The sequence below is a fragment of the Columba livia genome, chromosome 4, assembly GCF_036013475.1.
Source record: "Columba livia isolate bColLiv1 breed racing homer chromosome 4, bColLiv1.pat.W.v2, whole genome shotgun sequence".
In the NCBI taxonomy this organism is placed as follows: domain Eukaryota; kingdom Metazoa; phylum Chordata; class Aves; order Columbiformes; family Columbidae; genus Columba; species Columba livia.
In genome coordinates, this window is record NC_088605.1 from 44073550 (window position 1) to 44093288 (window position 19739).

At 41.1% G+C, this 19739-nt stretch overlaps 1 protein-coding gene across 4 annotated transcripts in view; it reads right to left on the reverse strand.

The window, feature by feature from the left end:
- FNIP2 (folliculin interacting protein 2) overlaps window positions 1-17248 on the reverse strand; it is a 52131-nt gene extending 34883 nt beyond the window's left edge. The window contains exon 1 of one of the 4 annotated variants that reach the window (XM_065061444.1): window positions 16810-17248. In XM_065061444.1, coding sequence (XP_064917516.1) covers window positions 16810-16904 — 95 coding nt within the window. In that variant the 5' untranslated portion in view covers window positions 16905-17248. Of the gene's footprint in view, window positions 1-1108; window positions 8795-16809 lie in introns of those variants that run through there. The other 3 variants (XM_065061445.1, XM_005507852.3, XM_005507853.3) reach the window with 3 other exon arrangements.
- Between the last annotated feature and the right edge of the window lie 2491 nt (window positions 17249-19739).

Sequence of the window (19739 nt, forward strand, 5' to 3'; positions counted from 1 at the left end):
AGTTTTTTTCCCCAGATTCCATATTAAGTTTAAGTTTCCCTCATTTTTATCTTACTTTGGCATATAAGCTACTTCCCTTTGGCTTGTTCAACACTTCTTCCCTTACAGATATGCAACATGGAGGCAAGATCTCACTTAGGGGAAGCAGACTAATTTTTTTCTGGAAAAAAAGCCACGAAAAGTTTGCCCTATTCTGCCATAAATCAGTAATTTCAGTTCATATAGATCTCCAAACCCTAATGGTTACAAAGAAAGCTTTTGATTCACCTTTATATTAATCGGCATGCATGCAATAACTGAAGAGTGACCTATTTCTTTATATTCAAAAACTACTTCAGCTGATCTTAAAATATTTTTGAAAGTGACTAACCGCTCACTACTCCAGTGCAACATCTATAGGCTAGAAAAATAGAAAGGCTGAACCGTATATTTTTCTGCTTCTTAGATCAGCAATCCTGAAAGTAGAATGTTTCTTCTAACACTTTTGGGTGTTAGAATTTGGAAAAAGTTGCCTTGAACCATGTTTTCAACACAGTTACGTAGCAGTAGAGGCTCAGACATTGGAGACAGGCTGGCACATACCTTAAAAAAAATACCACAAAAAAGTGAAAGAAACACTATTCATCATCCAGATTACTTTAATGTAATGCTTGATCTAGAGGTCATTTACAAGGAAAGCAGAGGGTTCCCCTCTCCACTCCTCCCCCACTTCACAGCATTCTCTCCTTCCTGTTCTGCAAACTGCTACTATTTGACCCACTAACATAGGAGAGGGGGAGAAAAAAACAGAGAGGGGAAACTAATTAGAAAACTAGAAAGAGAAGGTAAGATTATTTAACCTTAACTGAAAAGAAAGTCAATTATCCTTCATGCTGCAGTTTGCATATACAGAAATCTTACACATCAGAGTCAAGAATGCAGATTCAGTTTCAAACAACAGGGAAGACTTTCTGGAGTATCAGTATCACCTTCATCAGCAAGAATAACCTAATAGAACTTGCAATTATTTAAAAAACAGTCTTTCAGGCACATGATTATAACACTAATAGCAACTAAAAATGCCCATTCGCCATCAAAAATCACATATATCAAAAAGTTATATGCATACCTGTTTTGCAGCAGTCTAGTCACTTTGCTTACACAGCTGACACTTTGGTCTCTCAAAGATTTTCTAATCCTTTCATCCAATTTGGTACAAGAGAGATTCTTTCCAAGTAGTACATCATTGCTGTCTCTTGCTCTTTCTATTTGTCCCCCTGTGCCATTTGCAGCTTTTGATGTACCCCCACACATTTTCTTTTGCTACAAATCCTCTTGTAAAGCTCCTCCAAGGAAATTAAATACCCACTGAAGAGACACAGCCTCAAGCTGCTTTTTCTACTAGAGATTCAACATTAACAATGGTAATTTACCATCAGCTTTCTTCCCTATACAGGAACATAGTCTGCTCAATTTCCTGTTAGGGGAAAAAAAGGCAAAGAGATCTTCATATATTCTATAAGCCATTAATGCGGAAAGACAGCTGTAGCTAATGTATTGCTGCAGTTATTCCAGGCAGAGGAGTAGACATGACTTTCAAGTTTCAGAAGCCACCGTAGACTTGCTCTTGCTGCTGTCAGAGATTTTCCTACCAGGGCTGGCACAAAGCTGTAGCAGATACAACAGCTAATATTGACTTTAACTATGTTTGTTTCCTGGTATGTGATTAGGTAGCTGGCAATTATGTAGTCACAAGACCCAACCATATGGCCTCTTAAAAAAATAAAAAGCATAGTTGCTTTTGCAGTGACTCGCCCTTAGTTGCAAGGTTGTTCTAACAGTGGCTACAACACCCTGTTAATGGCTCTCATGTGAGCAAGCGTCATCTGACAACCCCTAGCAACCTCATATAGCTTAGAAGCAAATATGAATCTGTCATCATTGACATATGGTTATCACTTAAAAAGAAATGACCAACACCAGAAACACACTAGATATTCTGTGCTGTAATGCTTTTACTTTTAAGAACAAACAGTATTTACACTTGGCCAAGAATTTGAAACTACTATTTTGAAAAGTTTTTAAAAAAAGGGAAAACAACCAAAACAAGTTTGTCACAGACATCAACTTGTTTGATGAGAATTTATAGTCATACGCCTATTAAACCAATTTAATGGCAGTACTGATGACCAAAATACCTAATGAAATACTTCTGACTAAGAAAATTTAAGTTTTCAAACAGAACAAAGGAACGTGATGTTTTCTTCAGACTCCGGTAATTCCACTGCAGAACAAAGTCCTCTTCCCTGTCCCTGCTTTAAAAAAAGTTATCCACACGTCTGCTCATAATTCATGTCTTACATAGCTTCTCCCCTGCCATTGGTAAAGTTTTAGACATTTTATAAGATAACAGCCATAGTGCTATTTCCCTTCCAGATTAAAAAAGGGGAAATAATTTGGCTAATGCTCACACAATAATACAGCAGTAGAATTAGAAAACAAAGATTTCAAAACCCGGTCCTACGTGCTACCTGCCAAATAGCACAGCACCCTTCTTAAAAGGATTTTGTAATCTGAGTAAACCCCAACCTCTAAACACTGGATAAAAGTCGAGCAGAAAACTAGAGCAAGGTGAGGTTCAACAACTTGCTCAATCGCAGAGGGAAGCCTATAGCAATACCAAAACCCTCTGCTTCAATTCCCAGAGTAGTGACAAGTACCAGATCACAATTACTCCTCCTGTCAAGCAAGGGAAACAAATGAAAAGCTTTAGCCTGTTCTCACCTTATTCAAAGATCAAGGGGAGGGCAACTCCTAGACCTCACCTCATTGAGGAGGACTGTTTTAAACATCAGTCACCTCTGAAGTGCAAATGGAACACGCAACTGATGGCTAGGTTCCTACGCTAAGATAAGCGATGGATAGCATTTCACTTCTGTCCTATCTTTTCCACAAACAAATACAAAATTCTGAAACATTCAGTTAAATGACCACAATACTTGATTCACAGAGACCAGGACTAGGAACTCCTATAAGCTTATTAAGCAGACACACTTCACAACTCTGCCTCATCTGTAGGATACTATAAATCCCAAAATACCTGGGGAATTACCACCAAAAAATCCATAGAATGGTTTCTGAAAGAAATGCAAACCCACATATGAAAAACACTCTGAATTAAAGGAGTAGATATAGAAAAGAGAAGAAAGTGTCCTGCTCTCGAGATATAATCCTCTGGGAAGCAGAGTTAATCACACTTTTTCTAGGCTATGTGACAGCATGTCACCTGCTCTGCTTGTAGGTCATTTCCTGTCCTTCATCTCCACTGCAAGACAATCGGCTAAACTATTTCAACTCAAGGTAACACTTCAACAAGAAAATTTGGGGTTCTAGTTAAGAATAATTTTCTGCAGGAGTCACAGCTGTCCACTAAAACTTAAGCACTGTTTTCAAATCTAACAGAATATTGGCAGAGCCCCCAACAAGGTTTTATTTTCCAAACAACTTTTATAAGCAGGCCAAAGAAGTGTGGGAAAACAGAAAGTTTGAATCATACCTGCTGTTTCAGTGAGCATTTGTTTTTGCAAAACATACACTTAGCAAAATTGATACACAAAAAATGCCTACGACCCAGACATCCAGGATATGTGCCAAAACACATGTTTAAAGGTGAAGCAGAATCTATTTTGGATTGCTTAATGATGAATTTCCCTCTTTTAGTCTGTTGAATAGCTTATGTAGTTGATGTGGGTTCCCTTCCTCCCTCCCAATTTGAACTATTTACCCTGCATCGCTCCTCTTTTTAAAACCTTGGATATGGAAGAGTTGTGCTGATGCCACACCACATTCTTTTTCTGCAATGATCTAACGTAGTCCTAATATGGTAAAGCACTATTAACCTTTGATGAACCACCTTGTTCAAGCATGATACATAGTTACTGGTTTCACACAAGTTAGGCAGGATACATTGCAGATTAGTCAGGCAACAAGTGAAGGAACATGTTATTTGCAGCACTTCTCTCTTTCTTCAGTTCAGGTTCTCCTGTAGGAGAGAGTATTAGTAGAGAAAAATAAAGTTCTTGATAACAGATCACTGTACAGAAAGGTGACCTTTATTTTTTTAATTAAAAAAAAATTCTCTATATTACTGTATGAAAAGCAAAACAACATTTGATATGTTTGTTCACTGAAAAGTTAGAATTTCACAGACTCCTGTCTTAGCAGAGGAGAATATACTGGATTTTTACAAGGTTGGAAGCATTTTCCATCATCTCTGTTGCTAGAAAGCAATGCCATCACATGCACATGCAAAAAATTACCACAAAACCCACACACACCTGATAGAGGCTAACAAACAGATCTATACAAGTTAAGGTCACCATAAATTGCACGCATCAGCTTTCCACAAACATCAAGAACAGCCTATTAAACCAGTGTTTCACAACTCAGACAACTTCATAAGTTTGGATTCACTATTCATTGGCTTATCTCCAAGTCAGGAGTTTGGGAGCTAGGTTTCATACAGTGCCTCAGTGATAATGTAAAAAAGCCTAAACAAACAAAACAAAAATCCCCACACATAACAAACAAACACCACACACAAAACACACCACACACATAACCCAACAAAAAAAACCAACAAGTACAATGCGTTTGAAGTAGTACCATAAACAGCACAGAGACAGTGTTCTCAGTTACTAGTGCCAGGAATAGAATTCCTTATTAGCAAAGAGAAGAGCTCAAGACTTGTAATTGCACAAAAAAATGCATATATTTGCGTTTAAGAAAACATGTATTTGTGTATTCAGAAAAGTGTGTTTATTTTTGTTAAACTAGGACTTCAAACAAAGAAATCTGAAGTGTGAAATCAGATTAGCACCATAGATCCATCACCTAGTTTTTCCCTCAGTACAGAAAGCCTTGCTTAGCCCTAATCAACTCTTCCCCTTCCATCCCACTTTTCTCCCTAAGCCCCATAGCTTCTAACAGCTAGTGAGCTCAGTTGATCTAAATTAAGTCCACTATTTTGCAGAAGAAGATTCATAGTAATAAACTTTATATTTTTAAAAAACTCCAGGGTTTTGGTTTGGTTTTGCTTTCCGGTTTAGGTTTTAAAGGCACCCCTAGTAACCAACTTCCAGCTTTCACTGGAGCTGAAGAGGTTGAGCCAAACAGCAGCAGGCAGTGCAGGGTCCAGCAGCCCTGCCAAGAACTGGGGCACAGGCCGACTGGCCAGCCGGGCCACCCCACTTCCTCCAGCACCAGGTCTTAGCTCAGGCATCATTCCCATGTCACTTGTTCCAGCGGCACCTTGTGACTGGGCCAGCGTCCAGGAACACAGCTACTAAATACAGACACTGCCAAGGCACGTCTGAGAACTGCCTCTGCCAGAAAATGAGATGAATAGAAATCTCTCATCCTACCAGCTTTACTGCCTCTGCTTTTCCCCACCTTCTCTTGAGCAGAAGGAAGAACTACACATTGCACATCTGAAGGAGAATTTTGAGCAATAACACAAGGCAGAATCTGGTATTTATAACACTGTAGCAGCTCTTGTTGCATTTCAGCACTGTATGAAAGCACTGACATACCTCAGACCCTAGTATCTGCCACGTAAATGAGCAGGCCAGCTCAGACATCCCCACCACACCTCAGGGGTGGTATCCTGAGGCACGGGTTTGGTTGCCTGCTCTTTCCTGTTTCTTCTCCCTCTTCTGTAAAGCCCTTTTTTTTTTTTTTTAATTTAAGAAGAAAAAGTTTGTACACAGCTTTCAAGCCTCTGTTCAAAGGAGTAGGTTTAGAATACGAAAAAAATAATAAAAACCAAGAAACAATATCATTTTAGACGTAAGTAAATACATATTAATGCTAACTGATACAGCAATATGAACAATGTTTGATGTTGAACATCCCCCCTAATTTCTTCTAGCTAAGGGAAAAAATACTCATTTTGCTAAAACACACACAAACACCTTCACTCCAAGTAACTAAAAACACCTGCATATTAACAGAAACAATTTATTTACGGGTTTCCTCCACTCCTGCTATGAAAAGGCTACGTTCACAAGAGGGCTTTGTAAACTTCAGAAGACACAGCATTCTCTCTCACACTTTACAACCAAATAAGTTTCAGGTACTGTCTCCAGGGGTGTGGAAAGCATTGCAAAGCCACTCCTCATCCTTGTTCAGAACACGCACCCCCACCACACAAGAGAACACTGTCAAGCAGGGCTAGAAGCAGGGCTAGGGGGAAGTGTTACCCAGGGACCTCCTACCCTACTTCCAAGCAAAATTGCTTCAGAAGTGCACCCAAAAGTGCATATGCAACAACACAATTCCCTGGTTCCACATGCATCCTCATAAAATCATAATATATGAAATGCAAGATATCAGGTACAGCTCTCTAGCAGTGCTGAGAGCTGAACCAGCCCAGGTGTTTTTGATCAGCTAACATATTGGTGAGCCCTCTGTAAATGGTTATATTTAACTGCTGTAAGAGCAGTACAGTTTTTGATTATTTAAAAATAGAGACTGTAACTGAAATGTTACTCTGCAATAATCATGGAAAGAATGAAGAAAAAAAAGTATGTTGAATATTTATGAAAATTTACTGATACGGGCTATGGGAAACAACATGTACACAAGAAGCCATGTCTGATCTCTCATGCTATAGCATGAACAGCAAAGTCCATTGCCTCTGCCTAGATGAATGCCAGGAAATCCTGACTCAGATTGAATGAAGTGATAACATGGACGGATATAACGTCAGCTCCGGCATTTTTCTCTAGTTATAGCCAAAAATATGTTTTGCTCCTCTTGTTGTTATTATAATTTGTCTATTCCATCCAAAACACTTTCCTTAGCCCTCTCTCATAGACAGGGTAGAAGGTAGCTTTCCAGTAACTAGCACTGAATTTTGAAGTGTTATATAAATTTATTTTCAAATTTCACTGGAAAGGGAAGGAAGAGACATGTCTTAAGACCCTGTACATCAGATCGGGGTAATTAAATCACTCACACCATAATACCTTTTCAATGAAAAAGGCTACATACTAAACCAACCAAACCACAGTCCTGTAGCTGACTGGCATGGGCAAACCTAACCCTGCTGCAAGACACTATGCAAGAGAGTTACATTCTATTTACCACCAATTGCATAGGACTTTGAATGTATAAATAGTCATTAAGTTATGAAATAGTCTCCTCCTTAAAGCAGGCCAACCACTCTAACTACTCACATAGGATCCTAAACATTCTCTCAAAAATACTGGTATTATATTAGACTTTAAAAGTTTATACAGCCACGTTCATACATAATTACAGTTGACCACACCCAGTAACATGCTAAGATTTGACTGCCAAGTAGCAGTGTGTCAATCATAAAATATTTTGGGAAAAAAAAGAAAAAGCCAGCTGCAACCTTGTCATGTAATAGGAAAACGCTTCACACATTGAAGATTCAGTGACAGAAACAAATTAAAATTTCAGTCAGCAAGCTTATGTAACAATTATCTATTTAGAGTAATTAGAAACCTTTCTCCTCATGAGAAGGTAAGGACTGGTCAAGCTCCTTCAGTGTTCCCCAGTAAAACACTGTATAAAGAAGTCCTTTATAATGGACCTGACTTTCTCCCAAGATGAAGTCTACCAGAGTAGTCTCACCAGAAGCCTACTTAACATTTATAGATTCAGGACAACTTCATTAAAAAACAAACAAAACTCTCACTTTCTTTTTTAGTCAAAACATGGCCCAAGTTTACAACTCCAATTAAGTTTATATTATAGCAAACTTTTAATGCTTCAGTAATGCAAATGAAAAGTCACTGCTTCAATCAGGTCTCTAGTTCACATGCCAACATCACATTTCAATATAAATATGCAATTACTTATTTAAGCAGTAAACAAAGCTTAATTCAGAGGTTAAAGTCATCTTTGACATTCTACCTGTGTTTTTTTGTTTAAAAAGAAAGAAATCAGGCAGATGTAGTGTCAGTGTGTACATAGATTCACTGAGCTGACCCATTATTTCAGAAAACCCATGTCCACTACAAAATGCAATATTTTGTTTTCATTTTCCTCTCCATTGCATACTTACCACTGGACCCATTATCCAGTCCAGCTATACATAGGCATTTTACAGTTACCAAGTGCCACCGTAAAGTGACAGATAGAAAAATCTGGGTTTCAAATACGCATTATTGTACTAGTTCCATTCAAAGCATTCCCAAACATTCAATACCTGACTTGCTTCTGAACTTAAATGTATTCCAATCTAGTCCACATTGGATGACTGACATATCCTGGAGTCTCCCAGTCATGAGGTGTTACCCATTCGAGAACTTGTACTCATATGTGAAATTGTTTTAGTGCCTAGTAAGTATGCTGTATATCCACAGTCAGATGTCATAAATATCTTTACAATCAGAGAGGGTTAATCTTTCCAACTCTTTAATTTGATGTGATTTAGAAACTCTTAACAGTTGGTGAGGCAGAGGTTAGCACCCCTGAAACTGTTTCAACTGGCTACCATGTGAGAGCAGCCTTCCTACAGGCTAAAAGCCAAGATCAGCTAAGAGCTCAGATGCATGTCACTATAGTTGTCTGCCAAGTGAACTGAAGCAGTTACCAATTCCTAGCTCTATATTCCAGCTTTCTCAATACAGCTGAGGGCTAGAACACATGAGCCCTCCATAACCATTTCTGCGTAAAGTCTGACAGCTTAACACTAACTACTGCAAAGAGATGGTTATACCACTGACCTTTATACAGACAAGACCAAGGAGAGCTCCAAAACTCTATCAGTGCTACCGTGGAAGTGACAAATGTCCAGCAAATAAACAATTACAAATAAACAATTACAGCACAGCATGGGAGAATGCAATAGCACCTTGTGCCACTGCAGCCATTTGCCAAGACCAGAGAGCCTTAACACACACAGATTAACCTTGCTGCAGTACAGCTTGGCAAAGTAGTTTCCACACCTAACTCACTTTTTTCTTGTGCCTGCACTGGAGGTCACCAGCCTTCCTTTCCAGCAGCTTAACAGGTCTCTGCCCAGCTTGTTAAACCCAGTCATGTTAAACAAGCCAGGGCTTCAGAAACAAAAGACTCATGACCTTTCCTATAGCAGGATTTGTCTTAAAAAGCACAACCCATTTTAGAGTGTAAGTTAGAGAGCAGTGTTAAATGTGAAGATTTTAGGTCATTTTGTGGGAACATGAAAGGAAAGGCAAGGAAAGACGACAGATACAAGCACTCAACTGATCAGCAATAGTTAGATGAGCTCATTGCCCATGTGGAAAAACAGAAGGTAGATATAATAAACTGTCTGAACACAAGCTAATCCTCTGAGTTGCAGATTAAACAAAAAAAAAAACATAACTGTCTTCTCCATATCACAGAGGTTTTTAACATTACAACATTATATCAAATTCTGGGAAAAGATCCACATTCAGTGAAAGATTAGCAATTTAAGAACTACCTGCTTAGAACTATGTATTCAACAGTTTGTAGTTCATTCTTTCTGGGATTTCCTTCAAAAATATAATCTCATGTACTCCACTCAGATATTCCATACTCCTACAACTGGGCATTCACATACTCAGTCCCCAGACTTGAGCAACTTCAGGTGTTAGATAATATCCAGATTCAGAGTTCAGTACAAAGACTCTACACAGAAATTCAGAGCACCAAGTTCATTCAAGACACTGTGTCCTTTCATAAGTAAGTAAACTTAATGACAATAAAAGCTAAGTTATTATTGTAAGAAACTTCCTGGCTTCATTATAAAACATAAAGTTCTGAAGTTCAGATTTGTAATCTGAAAGTCCTAATACCAAATTCAGCCTGTTAGCACCTCTATTAGAGAAGAAAATAAATAAGTATTGTCTGATCATTTAGTTAATACAGCTGATTTCATTAGCACATGTGAAACTCAACTGAGCGCCTTGGAGAAGAAAAGTTGAAGTGTATTTCATTGAGGTGAGAACATGCTGCAGAGAAAGCTCCATACTGATTCAGTAATTACATTACACACAGTACAAGTTTCACTTCAGCACAGTCTATGGAACGAAAATAATGAGTCAGTTTTAACAGCAGCAAATGTGATGCAAAGCCTTCATGCCCATTTATCAGCACAAATCTAAGCATCTCACCAATATCCAGGAAGTGTGCTGACTGACAAAACAGATATTTTGGCCATTGGTCATGTAAAAGCACCTGTACTTGCCCTAATTGCAGTGGGAAAGGTACAGGCACTATTACTGAAACTCCTAAGCTCGTCCTCAAAAGAATGCTTTGCCTTGCAGTCTGCGCAGGAGCCTGTCTTTTGATTTCAATCTTGCATAAAAGACCATGACATTGCTATGGTATTCAAGCAACAAACACACACAAATAGGGCAAATTGAGTGAAGAGAGGCAACAAGCACTGTTAGGCTGAGAAAGCAGAATGGAGAAGAACCTGAGCCTGAAGATTAAGAAATGGACGCAGAGCACACACACAGATGATTCATGACAGGCAGAGGTGAACAACCACATCCATGCCCATCAGTCAGATCAGTAACAATCTGACAGGATTGCAGGAAGTGCAGCCAAAGGTGCAGACAGACACATGTGCTGTCTTCACACACAAGCACCCAATTCAAAGCCCTCCTTTTCTGCTTATTCTCTCCAGGGAGCCTGTTAACTACCATTCTACAGAACTGCATTCCTCATCTTTTGCTTAAGAAGTGTACCCATGGAAACCTCCACATAGCAAAGACTGATAATTAGGATAGCATAAGAACATTCTTACAACACTTTGTTTAAGTTGCATGCAAGATGACAGTGTGCTCTTAATCAAGGGTGTACTTAGTAGACACAACAGCTGACAAATACAAAACATGGCTCTAAAACTGAGTCTTCTCTTCAGAAGCTATCCCTGAACATCACTAAGGTGCAAACTAGACTACAGCTGAAAGCAAACCATTGTTAGCATCAGAGGATGCAAAAGAAGTCCTCAGCAGCTTCAATATTACTGAAATGCCAAAACAAGAAATAAATCACTTTTATGAAAAAAATTACTCCATTTTCTGGCCCCTCTGACCCCAGCTATTTTGTCACATTTACTCTCACTGGGCTTTTGGTCTCCTGTTACTCACTGTTCAGACCAAAGCTACAGCTAAAGAACACTACGATGCACTGGAAAACCTACATCCCACTATGTCAATATGGGATGACATGGTGATTTACGATTATGACATTTTTGTCAAACCTCTTCCATCTTACATTCCTTTCAAGTTTTAATAAAGCTATTCTGCTAATTCAACTAATTTTACATACAAAAAGTTAGGGAGTTTACTTAAGTTTATATGAAGCCAGCCTCTACTGGTAATAAAGCTCTGCATCAGATTTTAAAAAGTTTCTCTAGGAATTCAGCTTTTACGAATGAATATCCACATTTTTCAGCCTCAAACAGCTCTATTTTCTCACATCAATCAGTTTATGTCAGGAGACAAGTATTCCCTACAGCATTAGCATCATTGCTTTAGATTGTAGTGTATTCTGCTTTAAATCGTGCTACCAACAAGGGAAGGTAGCTCCAAGGCTTTTTGTTGCTGCCATTCCCCAAATCACTTTCTACTGAGCCCAGTATGTGGCAGAATACTCACCTACCCAGTTTTGGACATGTAAACAGCAAAAGCACCCTAAGAATAAGGAATCAAGCACCTACTATGCAACTACACATCAATTTAAGAGTCAGGTACATAGGAAATACACTACTAGCTGGTAATGCCACATGGATAAGTTACTTGTAAATCAGAAATAAGATAACCCAATGGCAAAGCCAATTTGATCAGTTGGGTAAAAATGCACCTTTTCATGGAATTAAATTAAATAACCAAGGTACATCCATCCCTCTCATAATGTCAGTAGCTTATGCATTTCCACAAAGTTTTTTAGCCATCTGTGGCTAGAAGACAGCAATGTGTAAGAGGAGGAAGATCCAAATAACTTTAGAAGGAGAATGGCCTTCGTTCCTAAAAGCTGAAAAGACCACTAGGGATTTGTTTTCCTTCAAAATAGCCCCAGGCTGTAAGTGTGGGTTTCCACCTCATAAAACCATATTTTCAATCACTTCCTCTCTAAGCTGTTTTCTTAAGTGAGATTGTACTAAATCTCCTTCTACAGAACTTATTCTTTACCTTTCATTACCAAGGAAGGGTTAATGCCACAGCAGAGGTACAATGCTACACCTCTTAAGGCCCCACTTCAGCTGTCAGTGAAGAGGTATGTGACTTATACTTGCTGTTTAACCTTGCCTGTGCCCATGCTCAGATCTGGCCCTAGGCTGCATCACCCTTTCTACAGCATATAAAATAGTGATTATCTTTCAAATGCTTTTAAAAGGGTTTACAGCCACATGTTTAATGATATTTCCATGTATGAAGATGTACATGGGTGCTCAGTAGCATTATTGCTGTGTAGATGTCTACAATGCTACAAGAAGCCCAAGAGAAACAGAATTAGGCTACAAGAATTTACTGAGAAGTGTTTCATTTTAACAAACTGACATGCAAGCAGACTCAAAGCTCACTACTGCTTTCTTTCCTTTTTCAGAAGGTGGAACACTGCCAGACTGGTAATAAATGCTGTGAAATAATGCTTAGCAAGTAGGATCTCACCAAGCATTTCAGTGCTATGACCAAAGGAATCACTAGAATCAGTTGCCAAACAAATGATCTCATATACCACAGCTAACAAACTGCTACCAGATAGATATCCTGCAGCTACAACATAACATCCTCTCCATTATAGACACCAGAAGTAGCTGGCTGATATTTAAAGCTGAAGAAACAGCCCGTTTGCAAGTTTCACACACAGCTGAAATAACACATTTTTTTTTTTTAATAAAATCCACATAAAATGGAATTATTCCCTATTTTACAATATTACTTCACTAAACATAGTAATATCAAAGAAATTTCATCACAGGTTGCAATGCAGAAGTTACACACTCAGCAGTGAAAGCAGTCTTCTAAAAACTCCAAGGCACTTTTTATTTTCATTTGCATATCCCTGGATATGTACTTCATTAAAAAAAACAAAACAACACATAGACACCACACACAAAGACTGAAACTAGTGTAAAACCTTAGTCCTCAGTATAAGGATAACACCATTGAAAAGTACAGAAAAGCACTGATGTGAAATCTTGTTCTAAAATCAGGTAAACACAATTACAGTGGAACAGCTATAAATGTATCCCCCAATACTTTACTCAAAGATATGCTTAGCACTTGAGACATTCTAGTCTTGAGATATGACACGCTTATAAAATACTCCACTTAACCCCTAAAATTCAAAATTCATGGGGAGCAGGATGCTTTGTTTTTGCAGTATTAGCTGCCATTCTGTTGAGCACGTGACCCTGCTGGCACTCCAAAACCCCATACAAACTACTCTAAATCAATCTTGCAAGAGAAGTAACATCTGATAAGAGAATAAAAAAATATTAGGGGAATTTAGCCACATGAATACACGTTACTCACACAGAAAGTAATTAGGATTTCCTCAGAGCAATAGAAGCTAAAAAGAAATATATTGAACTACAATCACTCAAATGTCTTTGTTGAAAGGTATGCGTGTGTGTATATATACATATATTTTCATGTGTGCATCATATACAAACACATATATAGATATTTTAGTTAAGGGAAGCAAAACCCAGCAGCAACAGAAACCAGAAGCTGAAGATCTGTGTATGAAACTGCATAGAACAAATACACTATCATGTCACTAACACCAATCTGTTCTCCATTTGGTTTGTAATTTCACTCTTTAAAAAATAACGAAGATATTCTACAAGTCTAACTACTACCCTTCTACCATTTCATATTTCCATTATTTTGAAGGGAAGTTGCAGGCCAGTAGAAAGTTCTACTATCCTAATAGCTCTGTATTAGCATCTATACCTTATGTTTACTTTCTCCTCACCCAGTAAGTAAGGGTTATGTTTACATGAATACGTAGTAGAGCCCAACAGGACTAGATCCACAGAGTGAATTAATTGGTGCTAAGAACCTGACACCCACACGATACATGTTCTGGGGTTTTACTTTTGACCAGCAGTAGTATGGTCCCTGGGACTGAACACCCATTAGTGGTTGAAGCACACTTTCTAATTTCATACATTCCAACAGGAATCCAGTTTACGCACCAAAGCCACGTGGCTACATAAGCCAAAGTGCAATAAGTGGAGACAATCAAGAGGTTTTCTTTGAAAGAGTGCTCCTGATCCAAATTAAGATGTTAATGCTCATGCACCCAAGAAACTATTTCCCGTGGTTCCACGTTCAGCTATAGGCATCATGTCTCTTTCTCTTTGAGGCTGTGCCAGCTCATCCTGCTGAGCAGCATGGACCTTGTAGCTTGCTGTTTTCTTCAGGGCCAAAGAGATGAAGCAGTACCAACCTCTGCTTGTTCTGCTACCAAATCTTGACCAGACATGGTACTTGTTAGAGGCAAACCTCAAGCCTGCCTGGTTGACGGCCCTCTTTAAGAGAACTTCTCCTGGTGTTCCTGGAAAGACTAGAAAATGCAAAGCTTCCTAATAATGTACTTGAAGAAAATTTAGCAAATGAAGTTAATTTGAGGAGGTACTATCTACTAAAGAGACTTGTGGCAATTCTGCTATTGCTCTTAGTAAGGATGGTACATGAATACACTTTGGCTTTTAAGACTTTCATAACAATTCAAAGTCCAAAGATACAGACTGCTATTTGTCTTCCAGGGCCGCTTAAGAGAAACACACACAGCATATGGAGAGACCTCACTAACCAAAACAGGAGAAGGGAATAAAACTAACTAAAATCCTTGAACATATAGCTTTGCCATTAGAATAGAAAATGATCCTGTCACTTTGCCTCTAACAGTGACCAGCAGCACATGCTTAATAGAGAAGCTACCAGAGGATTAAGTCTTCCCTTTTACTTAGGTCCAATCGCATCTCTCCATTCAAACAGAGATTACTGTTCAACAGAAAATCTATTACAAATGTTGTAGTAGAGCTTCTAAGACCTACTAAGTATGTTCCTGCAGGTCATCAACAGATCACTAAAAAGAAAGAGAAAGTGTTGCAGCACATTTAGAAGTCATAAGGAAGAAGCTTAATGCAACATTAACAGGAAGAAAAATAAAACACACACAAAATCCTTCAAATAATTGATCTTAAGTTTGCCAAAACCTAATCAAACACCAAGGGAGTGGGGGAAAAGAGGGGATAAAAAGAGAGATGGATATCTACAGCAGTATTCTATTAACAATTTTTGTTTGAACTGTCACATCATTTAGATGTTATTCAAACTGAAAGTTAGTGTGGAATTTTTTACCTAAACCTCATAAAATACTCCAGATGGAGCAATCTTACTGATTTTAGTGGCGGAAATACTGTGCAAACAATCTGCCTTCATGGAGATCCTCAATCAATCTAATAACCTTAAAACCAGAACAAACAGTACTGGTCTCTGATACAGAGTACTTGGTAAGATTTTAAATACAAGGCAAAATAACACAGTCAGGAATTATCTCTCCATTTAAATGTTGGAAAATATGTTTTTTTTTTTTTTTTCAAAATTAAAGGAGATATTTAATTCACAAGGTGAACACTAAAAAAAAACTAGCTACCAAGTATAACATAGACTTCACAGATTCCTGAAATTCACCAGCCCTGTTCTCTGATATGAATGCAGCACCAGTACTGTATCCTACCACTTTCAAAGGAATCATCTCATAACCCTAATGCCATTTTGCTTTTACTCCACTTTTTACCACAATCTTGCAATTTTGGCCAAGCACATGGCCATGGCCTGCACAGACCATCTTTGAAATAATAACGGCTCCATTAATGTAATATTTCATATTTGGCACTATGGCACTTTGTGGATCAACATATTTTCCATCCCTCTTCCTTACCATTCTTAGTAAGTTCAGCAGTGAAAGCCCAGATTCCAATTCAGTCCTGTATATAATCTGATCACAAGACTAGTGAACTCATGCCGAGCAGAAAAAACGACACAGAGCTTACCAGACATGCATGTGATAGTCACTGTGCTCACCAGGACCAGTTTGGTCTTGTGAGCAGATGCTAAAAGTAACAAAGCTCCAAACCACCAGCCTGAGCAAAATGCTGTCCTCGAGGGTTTGGAAACAGTAACAATTCAATATTACATAAAGATTACACATTCGAGCCCTGAAGCAGCAATAGCTGCTAAATATCATCTTTAAAGATTTATGGTATCACAAACCGAGCGAGCAGTGAAAGGTACCTAATGCTCTGTGGGTCAGCAGCCTATGCACATGTATTTAGGTCACAACAATTAAGACATTTCTTTATTTTTGCTGTGCTGATGAGGCCTGAACACGAGTTATCACATCAGCCGCTTATTCAAACGCAAGGAAAGCGCAGGCCTGGCGCCCCTTCTCGGTGCTGCTGAGGGGCTGGGCGGTGAGCGCCCCACGGCTCCCGACCGTGCCACCTCCAACTCGGATTTAAAATGGCTGAGAGATCCAACGCGAGGGAAAGGCGGGAGCAGAGCCGGCCCGGCGCGGCAGTGCCTCCTGCCGCTCCCCGGAGTCCCCCTCCCCGCGGGCCGCCCCTCCCGGCCCCTGCGGAAACTTCACACAGGAGGCTCCCCGAGAGCGGCCCCGGCACACCTGCGCTGCGGCCCCGCAGCAGGCGACTGGGGCAGCGGTGTTCCCGCTCCCTGCCGCCCCCCGCAGCCGGGGCAGCCCCCGGGGCCCACGTGGAGCCGGTTCCGGCGAGCCCGGACCCGCCCTGCCCCCGCCGCTCACCTGAAGGCGGGCCCCTCCCCCGGAGCGCGGCCGTGAGGGGCCGCCGCGCTGCCGCCCCTTTTGTTGAAGAGCTTCTGGAGCAGGGTGGGAGCCATGCTGCCGTCCTGCCCCTGCCACCGCCCCGCCGGCAGCGGCCCCACCGCGCCTCTTGCAGTGGCTCAGCGGGCGGCGAGCGGCGGCGGCGGCGGCAGCATCCCCGCCGCCGCGGAGCCGCCCAGCATTGCGCGGAAGGGAGGCGAAGGGAAACGAGGGGAGCCAAGCGGAGCGCCGACCCGCTGAGCCGCGCCGCTCTCGGCGGCCGCCCGTCACCTGACCGAGGGGCCGAGCCCGCCCGCCCGGCGGCGCTGACAGCTGCTCCCACCCGCCGGACGGGGCACCGCACCGCACGACGCGCTGCGCCGCCAGCAGCCGCGCCACGGGAGCGGGGACGCGAACGCGCCGCAGCCCTCGAGCGCTCCGCATTGGCTACGCGGCGCTCCTTGCCCCGCCCCCAGGCTCAGAGGGACACGGGCCTGCCCCGCTCTGGGCGGTGGCGGTTGGGAACGTTGGCGGGGGGCGGGGCGGAGAGGGGCGTGTGCCTCCGTGTGCGCTTGAGGAGCCCGGTGGGCCTGCACGTGCCTGCAGCCGCAGCAGCGTACGGGTGTGTGTGCGCACAGGTATTACACCTGTGTTATACCTCCACAGTAATAAGCACATACACATATATTTGTAATGGATAATTTGCAATATGCGTCCTGCTACGCAGATACACGTGTGCATACGTACACAAATACAGAGGTACATATGCATCCTCTGGATTTTCACACAAGTAAATCACATATTAGTGATTTACAGCAACTGTTTCCCAGGAGCAGCCAGTGTGAACAAACCAGCCCCCCGTTCTAGGTTTGGGCTGAGAGCGAGGCACCACAGCTGCTCCAGCCTCCCCTCCTCCCTCATGGCAGCCAAGTCCCACAGCAGCCCCTTGGGCTTTCGGGAAGCTCACGTCCCTCATTTTACTCCACACACAAATTCCAGTCACCAGTCTGGGGAAGTTTTAAACGGATCTTTTTTCTAGTCCTGGTGTCTTTAACAGAGAGACCCCCGGCATAAAATTGTACAAGTACCACCATTCCTGTCAAGAATCTGAACTTTTGAGTTCTGAGCGCATTTTTGCAGGAAGGTAGCCCTGCTGCGACTGGGCAGCTCATTTCTCTTTAATTGATTTATTTCGTTCACAAAATAAGGAGACAATGCTACAGCATGGGGGGGGGGGGGGGGTATCTGGATTTTTATATTTGCTTGTTTAATCTGGGGGAAAGGGCTGTTTGTGTGGTTTTGGCCACCAGCAGGATGACACCACCATGCACCCACCAAGAGAGTGCAACTTCAAACGCTCCTCTTAAACCAGCTATGTAGCTGTACAGTGTGGTGTGGGGAAGGAAAAACAAAAAAAGGCAGAATCATGGTCGCTTCCTGCTCTTTTCAGGAAACTTGGAGATGAGACATAGAGAATGGTGATCACTGGAATAGTTGCAAAGGATCATTACAATAGTTCACTGCATACTCAACATCCAGTAGTGACAGAAGAGGTGGAGGACATGCTAGTGCTTCAGAGCCAGCCTTTCAGTGGCAGGAGAAGATTATTTCTCTTTAGAATGAAAATCAAGAGACAGCTGTCTACTGGCCTGAGAGTCTGATCAGCTCCTCCCTCTGTAATAGCAGATTGAATCTCGTAATGCTCAGCTGACCTCCCTTATCTGGAGGTCCATTCTCAGAAGGGATCACTGTTTTGAAGGCTCACTTCATCTGTCAGATTGAATCTCCAAGGTAAATCTTTCAGCTTGGATGTTCTTGCTGCTTTCGATTCTTTACTTCCACCACCATCAACAAGTGCCCCTGGTCATTAAGGTAAATCCCCTCAGCCAAAGCTGAAGGACAGAAAAGTGTGCAGTGGCAGTAGTACACTGAAAAGGAAGGGAATAGCAGGGTGTGGCTGGACAAGATGAAGGACACCAGGGCTGACACGGTAATCAATGTGAATGAGAATTCAGGCATTCAGCTCCAGAAATAAGCACTGGTCTGTATTTCTCACAGTACAGTCTCGAGAAGCTTAAAGTTGCAAATACCATGGCTGCCACTCCATGGCTACATCTGTATTTGCAAGTAGTGGTGACCAGTGGGGAAGAATTGTAGACTAAACCCGTTGTCTGTTACACAGCCCCATGCCCACATCACAGACATTTTACAGGGTTTTATTTTCAACTAGTTGTAATCTGGTCCTGTCAGCAGAATGAGTGTCAGTAGTTGTAGCACACTGTTTCTGAAAAACATCTGTTTTAGTTTCATCTGAAAATAATCCACTTTGCACGCGCAGATGCCGCTCCAAGATGTGAAGCAAGACAAAGTCAGTGATGACAACTGGGAGACTGACTTCAAAAATGCACTTCTAATCTGAGCAAAAATGGCAGTGTAAATGCACCCTACATGATGGCTGATGCTCAGTGCAATATTAACTCTTGATATTTTCTGTTATTGTGTGTGACAGTCACTATGATCTGAAGTTGATAACAAAACATTAAGACACTCGTGTTCTAAAGGTTATTTCTGAAAAAAAAAATATGGGGAAAACACAGCACAATCAGTAAAGGGCTATGAAATAACTTGCACAGTGAGTGCATGCTGCCCCACCCCAAGTAGAGTTTGGCTATAAGCAACACCCGGCAAAGTAAACATGGTGATTTTTCACTAACCCATGAGTGGAAAATATGAGCAGATGTAAAGAAAATAAATCATACCATCTGTCAAGCAAAGACCAGTTACAATGAGATAGTGTTTCTACAGCCCTTACTCTTCTAGGAAATACAGGAAATAAAAATGTGGCATATGAGAATCAAAATCTTATTCTTAATATTCTGACTAAGTGTCAGACTCTTTATGTGCAGAGAAAG